The 11,514-nt window shown below is 40.4% G+C and overlaps 1 protein-coding gene across 1 annotated transcript in view; it reads left to right on the top strand.

The window, feature by feature from the left end:
• Positions 1 to 274: 274 nt before the first annotated feature.
• The window catches only part of SLC35G1 (solute carrier family 35 member G1), a 17,271-nt gene continuing 6,031 nt past the window's right edge, over positions 275 to 11,514 (top strand). Inside the window, exon 1 of the mRNA XM_015822689.1 lies at positions 275 to 506. Within this exon, the coding sequence (XP_015678175.1) occupies positions 275 to 506 (232 nt within the window). The remainder of the gene's footprint in view (positions 507 to 11,514) is intronic.

Genomic DNA, 11,514 nt, shown 5'->3' with positions numbered 1-11,514 from the left:
CCACTGATTTAAAGTGCTGAACAGCCTGAGGTATTCTCAAATATTCTCCTTCAAATTTAACTCCAGATTCCACCTTTCCACTCTCGGGGCTGGAAAGCAGAAGCAGCCTGCCAGAGGCCCGCAGCCACCAATAAACTCCCCGTGGGAACCAGCCGGCCTCGCCCACGGGACAGAGGGAGGCGGCGCCAACCCGGTCTTACCGCATGCGCACTAAAGTTGCCGGCTCCTCGCCGGACGGAGCCGGCAAGCAGTTTGAAGCAGCGGGGCGATCCTCATGGTGCTGGTTCAGGCCGGCGGGGAAGGCGCCGCAGGTCCCACCGCCGCCGGGCCAGAGGCAACGGAGCGATGGGAGCTCAGGCAGGAGGAACCCGGCAACCGGGAGGAGGAGGACGGAGGTGCCCCGGAGCAGCCCTGCCCTTTTCAGGTTCACAACATGGAAGCGGCGGGCGCTGCCAAGCCGGGCGGCGAGAGCTCCTGCCCCTCCTGGACCTGCTACAGGATACCCGGTGGGTGAGGAGGCAAAGTGCCGGTGGCTCTTCGGTGACCCGGCTTAGCGGGCGCCAAGATTGTCCCCATCCCTGCGCTCTTCTCATTGCGCTTCTGCCCTTGACCTCCGCCCAGGGCGCCGAGAAACAGCGGGCTCCGCTCTTTAGGTGCCCTCCGGCTAAGGCGAGGCTGAGCCGCCGCCGCTTCTGCCTGGGCTACGGGCGAGTCCCAGCCCGTGCCCGAAGAGCTGTCCCCCCCCCTTCTTAGGTTTCCTCCAACTTTTGAAAAATCCGGCTAAACAATTCGGACGGGGCTCCCCCAAAGGAGTAAACGAGGATAGCTGATCTTAAACGTTGAGTTTAAAAAAGAGAGAGGTTATTTCTCTGGTTCATCTAGAATAACAAAACAACCACCACACAAAAAAAAAAAAAAACCAAAAATTCTGAGTGGATCGACCAGACTGGTTAGGATCAGAGTGCCAAGAAACGGAATGCTTCCCAGCGTTTTATAGCACTTACCTCCTGAAAGCCTTGCCCAGCTCTGCATTTTTTAGATTTTCATTTTTCACTTTTATCTAAGCTACAAAATGTGCATATCCTGCCTTTTCTGTTCTGGAAATATGCATTATTGGGGGGGGGATGTTTCTATACGTCCTGAATCCGTATTTACTGTAACCCATTTATTCAGCACTCTTGTACCCAGAACTACGATAGTTTGAACACAGTTTAGTATCCCTTCTTCACACAAAGTGGTAAAGGTAAACAAACCTTCCTTTAAATGCATAACAACTCATCTAAGTTAATTTAAGACATGACCTTATTCCTTAATGTGTCTAATCCAGCGGTTCTCAACCTATGGGTCGTGACCCCATTTGGGGTCGATCGACCATTTCACGGGGGTCGCCAAGCAAGGCTGTCTGCCATTTTTTCCCCTTTTCCGGTGGGTGCCTTACCTCCCTTGAGCTGGGCCAGCTGGTGGTCAGCCTGCTCCATCTCTGCCGCTTGCCAGATATGCCTCGGCCGGCGCAGGGGGCGGAACCACGCATGCGCAGCGCTCCCGGGCAGGGAAAGTCCTCGACTTACGACCGGTTTAGTCCTCGACTTACGACCGGTTGGGGGTCACGGCATTAAAAAGGTTGAGAACCACTGGTCTAATCCTTGTAATGGAAAAATTCATGTTTGTATCAAATCAGGAAACTTTAGTTCCAGATTAATTAATGTAAAAGTTACGATTACTATTATTTAGTTTGTAAACTAAGTTTACACATGTTATTTTATTTAATAGGTTTGAAAACAACCCAGAGTCACTTAGGTGAGATGGGCAGTGTACATACTTGCATGCATGCATATGTACATACATACATACAGTCCTCTAAAATCATCTAGCAGATTATTTTTATACTAAAATAGGGTTTTTTTTTACAAACTATTAAATTTTGCTGTGGGATAATTTCATTTAAGTTAATTTTGAAATCATGAGTCTCTGGAGTAGGGGTGTCAAACTCGCAACATCACGTGACGTGTCGTGACGTATCGCGACTTTTTTTCCATTGCCGGCAATGGGGTAGGTGCGGTTTCGCCATGACGCATCTGGCCCGGGGGCCGGCAGTTTGACACTCCTGCTCTGTACCTACAGTAATATGGAATATGTTACAGAATAATGGTATTAAGTAGCCCGTATTCTCATTCTTTGTAAATATAATTATTTGTATACATTTATATACATATCCATGCATATATAGATGTACGTATATGTATATACATATCCATGCAAATTCACATAAACATATTTTAATTGATGTTCAACCTAAGCATATTACTGTAGAAAAGCAGAAACTAATATTTCACACTCAATTAGCTTTGTATTTATAATGTGCTATTGTGTATTCATTCATTTTTAAATAATTCTTTAAGTCACAGGCAAAGAGCAAATTATAACTTTTTATATTAGAGCAGATCAACTATTTCTTTTAGCAAATGCAATTATATTGTGTAAACTTTAACATCGAAATAAATCCTCATAGAATCTTCAGGTTTTGTTAAGCATTTCAGTACTATACATAGTTCCTGAAGCCTCTTGGCATATAATTTTGATTTTTCTTACTGACACAATTAATGTGAGAATTTAAGAAATACTGTCCTGGCATATAGTATCTTTTTTGCCTTGTGTGATACCTTTGAATAGCTTGGCTTCATTTTCAAATAGTAAACAAAATACCTGGATTGTATCATTTGAGATTGCAAGTGGAGACAAAGATGCTTTATTGTCTTAAGCAAAAATGGTACCATTCTAACTAATCCCATAATTGACTGTTTCATCTTGTTTGATAGTGGCTGAGGACTATATCTGGTTTAAACATGACATATAAGTAGTCCTTACTTAACTACAATTGAGCCCAGAATTTTGGTCATAAGTCATTGCAATTGCTAAACAGATCACCATGTGCCCTGACTTGATTTTTACAATCATTTGTATAATGGTCATAAAGCAAATCACCATGGTTATTAAGCAAAGCACATGGTCATTAAGCAAATCTATTCTCTTGAATGGATAGTTTTTGCTGGAAACTGGCAAAAAGGTGCAATTTGTGGTCATGTGGGATCACTGTGGGATGATGCAACTAGTTGTAAATGCAAGCTAGGTGCCAAGTGCCCATAATGTGCTCTGTGTGTGTGTGTGTTGTAACTTTGTGTGTGTGTGTGTGTGTGTGTGTGTTGTAACTTTGAGGATGGGCTGTAAGTAACTTTTGGGTGGGGTTCACTGTAACTTTAAATGGTCATTAAATGACCAATCATTAAACGAGAACTATTTGTAGTTTTGTTCATTATTATCTGACATTGCTCTCCATTATGTAATACCTGTAAGAGATGGTTTTAAGTTTATTCATAAACTTATACAGTATTGAATCTGTGCTGGTATGTGAACATACTAAAGATTTGACTCGACATATCAAAACTTTCTATAAAATATGTATAGGTTGGAATGTTTATGATTGAATGCATCTCCTGTGTGAAGAAAACATATTTTGGATGTAGGCCCATGATGTTAGAGCATTTTGTACTTTTATGTGTAATTTATTTGTTCATACACAAAAATATGTTAACTTTTGTCAATCTCTAGTCAGACTTGATCCTGAGTAAAAATGACATCTCTCTTCCTCAGTGTAATTATGAAGTCAACTTGAATTTAAAATTTCTATCAAGGGTATAATTTTCAAAGCTGTGTTGAAAGTATGATTATATTTTAAGATCCAATGTCAGTAGAACATTGTGCTTGGAAAATATTATCTTACTCCATTCTTAAAGTTTACATTGAAAAGACAGATAATGCAAAAAGTGTAGCAATTTGCTGGGCTTGTTAAAAACAGCTGAATGAAAAGCTCCTTTATTTTATTATATTTATTTTGGCAGTGTGAAGCAATAGCATAGTCTTTTATTTGGGAAAAAAATAGCAGATTAATCTTGTGGTAGAATGAATAGAAAGAGCATGCAGAAGCTGCATCAAGCAGAGTGAAAGGAATTCTGGAAGATGAAGTCCACACATTTTCAAGTGTTCAAAGTTGAGAAACATTGCTATAGAGCAGACATGTCAAACTCTATTGCCGGCAATGGGGTGGGCCCGGTTTCCTCGTGATGCATCCGACCTGTGGACCAGCAGTTTGACACCCCTGATATACAGTATTACAGAAGTATGTGGGAATTATGCTACTGGGAAGGATGAAGAATGAAACATTGTGCAATGATGAAGTGAAAGAGGCTGTGGATGAAGAAAAGTGCACATAAGAGTGACTGCTGTAAAAAAATGAGGATTAGAAGAAGACATACTGTGTAATATGATTACAGAGAAAGAGATAATTTAGAACAGAGTTCCCCTATCTCTCTGGCTTTGCAGACTGGCGGGATGGTTCTGTGTGAGTGGCAATTAAGTGTGCGTGTGTGCGCACAACTCGATTTGCACAAGTGTCCACTGCTTGCACAAATGGAGTGCATATGTGCACACACACACACACTGCTCGTGCAAGTGGGGACATGAGTGCATGCATGCACACTCACCCGCTACTTCCATGCCCCTGCTCCAAACAGCTTGTGGCCCAGTAATCGGCTGCAGCCCGGGGATTAGGGACCCCGGTTTAGAAGTACATTCAATGAGAACATGGAGTGATTAAGATTAAAAGAGGTACAGAAATTGAGCAACTTTAATGAAAAAAAATGTTTTGGAAGTAGGTGAAGAAACTTCCAGAAAACTGAATGAAATTGGAATGAAACTGAAATGAGGAAATGCTGAAAGTATTGATATACTGAAGAGTGGAATTGAAACACTGGCTGACCTCCGTTGTGCCTGTGTCTTCTCAGCCCTGGATCAGGAGGAGAGGCAGTTCTTCCTCATCCCCGCTGGCCAGCTGCAGCTGTGTGCACTCTCCTCTTGCCTTTCCGCTGCAGTTGTGCCCCTCCTTTCCCTAGCTCAGCCAACCACTTGTCTGGTCGCTCCTTCTGTGATTGCTCCACAGTACTCGGCCTTACCACTCCTGTCCCAGAGCCTCTGTCAACCTCCTGACATTCCTCCACATTCCCTTTGATATGCCTGGAACTGGCTCTCCCTCATCTGAACTAGCGTCTGGGGAGGCATCCGCGAAAGCCATCACATTGAGTGTCTGCAGGCAACAGTGAAGCATGGTGGAGGTTCCTTGCAAGTTTGGGGCGGAGATTTGGTCAGGATCAAAGATCAAAGATCAATGCTGAGAAATACAGGCAGATACTTATCCATCATGCCATACCATCAGGGAAGCGTGTGATTGGCCCCAAATTTATTCTGCAGCAGGACAACAGCCCCAAACATACAGCCAATGTCATTAAGAATAAAGAAGTACAAGAAACCCTGGAAGTGATGGTTTGCCCCCCCCCCCGAGCCCTGATCGCAACATCATAGGAACTGTTTGGAATTACGTGAACAGACAGAAGGAGTTGAGGCAGCCTACATGCACAGAAGATCTGTGGTTATTCTCCAAGATGTTTGGAACAACTTTGAAGGAACCTTGCTGAGTTCCTTCAAAAACTGGATGCAAGTGTACCTAGCAGAATTGATGCTATTTTGAAAGCAAAGGGTGATCACCCCAAATATTGATTTTATTTGGATTTCTCTTCTGTTTATTTACTTTCCATTTTGTTATTTGATTTCTGAAAGCATTTTTAATCTACATCATTTTTACACAACTGCCTCACACTTTTGCACAGTACTGTATCTGGTGGTAATATAAGGGTTTTCTCTTTGTTAACAGGTACTTGATGCTTTTGATAGAGAAGTAAGTTTCAAAGGCTTTTACTATATGGCAGGGTTTCCTGACATTGGCAGCTTTAAGATGCATGGACTTCAACTCCCAGAATTCCCCAGCCAGACGTGCAGTCTGAGGAATTCTGGGAGTTGAAGTCCATGTGTTTTAAAATTTCCCAAGTTTAGGAAACCCTGCCATATTGTACTTCAGAGAAGGAGGCTTGGACCTGCAATTCCTTGGATTGTGATCCACTTTAACTATTCCACTATTGATTTTGGCATCTTATTTTTTTCTGATAATCAAATAGACTGGCTAAACATTAACCTGATGTTTTATTCTTCAAGGTCAGCCTGGTTTGTATTTTTTTCATCAGCTGTAGTTCATTTTGAGCATCTCTACTTTAATATAATATGAAAATAAACAGTACCCATTAACGTGGGCCTTTATTGTATAATGAGAAAACTAGGAAAATAATTCAGTTGAGATCAAAACAATTTTGCAGTGGGTATAATTAATCAGATGTCAAATGGTCTATCTGTTCCTGTATGAACAATCTAGATCGAAATGACTGTGATTAAACTGAGATGTGCACGTACAGTTCCAATTGTAATATGCTTGAGATGCAAGATGCTTTGGATATATATTAAGTTAATATTTTATGCACTGCTTTGAATCATTTTTTTTGTATTACTGAGAAAGAGTGAACCACCCTGAGTGTAGGACAGAGAGATGAAAGAATTGTGAATTTATTATGGAGAAGATACAATCTGTGTAAGTAGGTTAAGGGCCAAACTGTTTGCATTTTAAAAAAAGAAACATGCGTGTAAGTAGGAGCTCACTGCTTCTTTTTCCTCAGCTAAATGCACTTCAAATACAGGGCAACACATTTCTTTGTTTGTTTATTAGATTTATTTATTTATTAGATTTATGTGCCGCCCATCTGGGTTTGACTCTTGGCGGATTATAGCATTAAAACTATAAAATATAAATATTTTGAAAATGATAAAAATTGAATTAAGATAGAATTATAGTTAAAAGATATTGAGGGAGGGAGCAGGATGTGCAGGGAGGGAGGTGGGATTGCCTGTTAATTCTTCAACCACTCCGCCATTGGGGCCCGAAGCCATCTCGCAGAACCAGGTCTTCAGGCCTTTACAGAAGGTCAGAAGGCCGGGAGCCAATCTCACCTCCGAGGGTAAGATGTTCCAAAGGGCAGGAGCCAAGGCAGAGAGGGCCCTTCTCCTGGACCCCACCAATGAAAATTGGGGGTCTGCAGCATGCCTCTTCTGCCAGCGTGGGTGGGGTGGTCCAATCCCATTGGGGTGTGACAGTTCCGTGGGTAACCTGAACCCATGCCATGCAGGGCTTTCAAGATAATAACCAACACTTCGATAATTATGTAAAGACTAAACAGGTTATATAATGATGTAATGTAATGTAAGGTGTGTTTATCCCTTTAAGAGCCTGAGTATAAAAGGGAAGTCTCTGCTGCTGTGTTCGCTTATCCGTTTCCTGCTGTAATTGCTGTGTATTGGAGTTTGCTGAATTATCACCACGTATATGTATTTTGTTTCTAGTACATTTATAGATATTGTAATATAAATACATTTAATACAAACCACTGTTTACTGTATTTACTCCTGGGTTACCTCAGCACAATAAGACTGTGCATGCTCTGACAAATTGCACTCAGAAGCAAACCAGCACCCAGTGCAACTCGTGGAGCAGTGGCATAACGTGGTCCACTATAGGAGCCCCCAAAACTGCCCATGTCGCCACAGTCTGCACCAGTTGAAGCTTCCAAATGCTCCTCAAGGGTAGCCCCATGTAGGACACATTGCAGTAGTTCAAACACGAGATGACCAGAGCTTGAATAACTGGAGTGCAAGGACTCCTGATCCAAGAAAGGCCTCAACTGATGCACAAGACAACGTGTACATCTATGCTGTGGGTTGCTACATGGGAAATACTGGTGTAATGCTAGTATTTTCTCACATAGTTGCTAAGTAGAAGTAAAGACAAAAAAAAGGCATATCTGCCACAAATAAAAACAAAAATGACTTGAATTCTTGATTGGAACACCAAAGTTACGATGAGTCATAGATTTTTGTGAGTCTCAGTGAAACCTTTGACTTCAGTGTTCCTCTCTTCTTCTGCAAAACAAGGAAAGACTTTTATTGGATACGTATTTTCATTTTCTCTGTTATAGGTAGTCATTGATTTAGATATCAATTGAGCCCAAAATTTGCATTGCTAAGCAAGGCAGTTGTTAAATGAGTTACCCCAGTTAAGGGAATCACTGCAGTTGTTAAGTGAAACATGCAGTCGTTAAGCGAACCTTGCTTCCCTCATTGACACTGCTTGTTGGAGCCAGCTGGGAAGTTTACAAAAGGTGGTCACGTGATCCTGGGACACTCCAACCATCATAAATACATATCAGTTATCAAGTGCCCAAATTTTGATCACGTCAGGGAAGCTGCAACAGTCATAAAATCACTTTTTTCAGTGCCATTTAACTTCAAATGGTTACTAAACAAATGGTTTTAAGTCGTTTAAAGTGTACAGCATGCTTTCAGAGGTGGCATGTAGTCTGCTTGAGATTTCAGATATATGACATCGTCCCAAAGTTGCTATTGCATTTGCATTGTAGTCACCTCTTGTCCTTTTTCCCAACTGTATCTCATTCTGCCACTGCTCCTTCATTTCTGTGCCTAATTTAATTAAACAAAACATCAAACAATCCATGAGCTAGTTTAGAAAGTTTAAGAAATGATTGTTGACATGTGTATAATTTCTTCCAAGCTTGGAATTGGGGCAAGTAAAACAAAACTTAGCCAGAAGTCAAAGTATAAAATAAATAAAGAGAAATTATTTTTTTCTGACAGGGAAGTCAATGCAGTTGACAGAGTAAGAAGGAGAATCCAGGGATCAAGTACAGTCTCAGTTTACAGCAATGTTTCTCAACCTTGGCAAGTTTTACGTTGTATGTAGTTCAAGTGTCAGAATGGCTGGCTGGGAGTTCTAGGAATTAAAGTCCATAGACCTAAAGTTGGCAACAATGAAAAAGTTGGTTTAGAGGAAAACTGGGCATTTTATGGCCCCCGAGCCACTTCTGGCCCTTTGGCTGTCCCTGTCCGGCCTGCGTGGATTGCTTTTATTTTGAAGGCAATTGCTATTTTTTTTTCAATTTACGTAAGTGTGTGCATATCTGTGCACTTCACAGGCCTATTGGTTTGGCCCTCCACAGCAGTCTCAGTTTCTGAGGTGGCCCTTTGGGAAAAGTAATTGCCCATCCCTGGTTTAGAGGATGAGTTGTTTCTTGCACTGACTATTGTTGTTTTTGCGAACTATTTCTTTCTATATGTTACAATAGTGACTCCTTATCACATCAATGTTAACATTTTATTTTAAAATAATCTTAAATACTGTTCAAATGCAACGAATAACTCTGCTAATTAAAATTTCTAATTCTGATTAAAAGTTTTCCAGTGGGGGTTAAACTTGGGGTGGCTTAAATGGTGGTAAATAAAGTTTGTTTTAATTGTGATACAAGTAGCCCTTGACTTACGACCACAATTGAGCCTGAAGTTTTGGCCATAAGTCAAGACACCATATGATTGGGCTTTTATGACCATTTTTTATGATGACAATAAAGCAAGTCAGTGTGATCATTAAGCAAACCACATAGTTGTTAAATGAATCTATCATATCAAATGGGTGTTTTTCAGCTAGAAAATGGGAAAAAAATGTCCCAAATCCCAATCATATGACTGCAGTATACTGCAGCTGATCATAATTGTGAGCTGGTTGCTAAGCATTCGAAATGCAATCCCATGACCATGGGGGCGCAGTCATAACTTCGAGGACAGTCGTATGTACTGTACCTTTTAAGAGTCAATTGTAACTGAACAATTGTTAACCCTAAGTCAAGAACTTCTTGTATCAGGTCTTTCAAACATTAAATCTCTCTTAAAGAACAACTAGGTTAATTTTAAATAATCAGATATAAATTTATTATCCAATAAGTCTCCAAATGCAATGATCTTTTAAGCTAGACAGAAAGGTAGTCTGATTTGAGTTAAGCTCAGCTCTTAGTGACTTCATAGACACCTTCAGTATGCAACTTGCCTGCTTCTTTTTCTTTTTTTTTTACTTCCTGGATTGATAAGATTCAAGTAATTATTTTTAATGGGAATCTGGACCGGGTAAGCTATTGTCAGTATATGATCTCCCCAGACCCATATCTGTGGTCAAAGGAGAAGTGCTCCTAAAACATGCCAACTAGTTGTCGATTTTCCGTAGCATGAGTCATCTTTTTTTTTTAAAAAAAAGGCTGAAAGTAGGTTATCCTCTGCTAATCTCAGTGCTTTTCTTTACATTAACTGCTGCATCTTCATTAACTGAATAAAGTTAACTAAATCTCTCCAATCTTACCACCCAAATAGACTGAACATTTCAGTCCACCCTCTGTGGGGATAACAACACCATCCCTTCTGCAATTCTCAGATGCCGTAAAAGAAACAGGCTCTGGTTGCAAAAAAGATTTCTACCCATTTCTGAAATATAAATATTTGCAGATTACTAGCAAATATAAGCATTTACTTTCAATTTATAAAAAATGTCACTGATTTGCCTGGTAATTATGAGATTTTACATCTTAACTGTATGTATTCAGAAGAACCCTAACCCTGGCAAGATTTAATGTTCCAACCACAATTTTTGAATGGAAATTACAGAGTATCATATTGTGGGAAAGGAGTTCCTGAAACATTAACGCACATTTTACTATGTACTACCCTTATTATAAAGATGCCTGAATGCAGTTAACAAGAAGAGAAGCAACCTAGAACTAAGGAGAAATTTCCTGACAGTTAGAACAATCAATCAGTGGAACAACTTGCCTCCAGAAGTTGTGGGTACTCCAACACTGAAAGTTTTTAAGAGACTGGACAGCCATTTGTCTGAAATGGTATAGGGTTTCCTGCCTGAGCAGGAGGTTGGACTAGATGACCTCCAAGAACCCTACCAACTTTATTATTCTGTTATTCTGTCAGTTAACAAATCCCCATCTAGTCTGATTTCAAGGTTATACAGATTCAGTTTATTTAAAGTTGTAACTGTCTGATTAATGTGATTTTATTTCTCTGAACATGGCTAAGTTTTGTTTTGGTGTTTTGGCCACACCAAAATGTAGGCTATTTATTATGCTTTTCTGTGTTTTTTATTTGCTGCTCAGAATATGTTTTTGGTTTTGACTTGGTCAGTGACTGCAGCATCTTTCTGCCTGTCATTTTCGTCTTCTGTTTCTTGAAATTTGGACATGCGTTGATAAAAAAGAACACTGGATATTTATTTATTATATTTGTCTATCTAGCTATCTATCATATGGCACATTCATATCATATTTCAGTAAAAGCAACACGGGTAAAATACAAAACAGAATATAAAATCTGAACTCCTAACAGGAAGCTTACAAACGTGAATCTAAGTTGCAAATATAATTTTTTACTTCATTTGTCGCAGACAGGAAATCAGTGAAATCTCCATTATAGGCTCTGTTTTGACACTCTGTCACTATGTGTTGGATCGTTTGTTTTTCGGCCCCACAATCACAATTTGGTGACGGTATTTTGTTCCACTTACAGAGGGCTTCTGCACATCAATCACAACCAATGCAAATTTGGTTCAGTGTTGTCCATAATGCATGGGGCTGGTTTTTCCAAGATGCAGCGAAAGCTTCAAATTGGGGGGGGGGGGGG

This window comes from Protobothrops mucrosquamatus, unplaced genomic scaffold (assembly GCF_001527695.2).
Source record: "Protobothrops mucrosquamatus isolate PMUCROS unplaced genomic scaffold, P.Mucros_1.0 scaffold1644, whole genome shotgun sequence".
Lineage (NCBI taxonomy): Eukaryota > Metazoa > Chordata > Lepidosauria > Squamata > Viperidae > Protobothrops > Protobothrops mucrosquamatus.
This window is presented reverse-complemented; position numbering and strand designations above follow the sequence as displayed.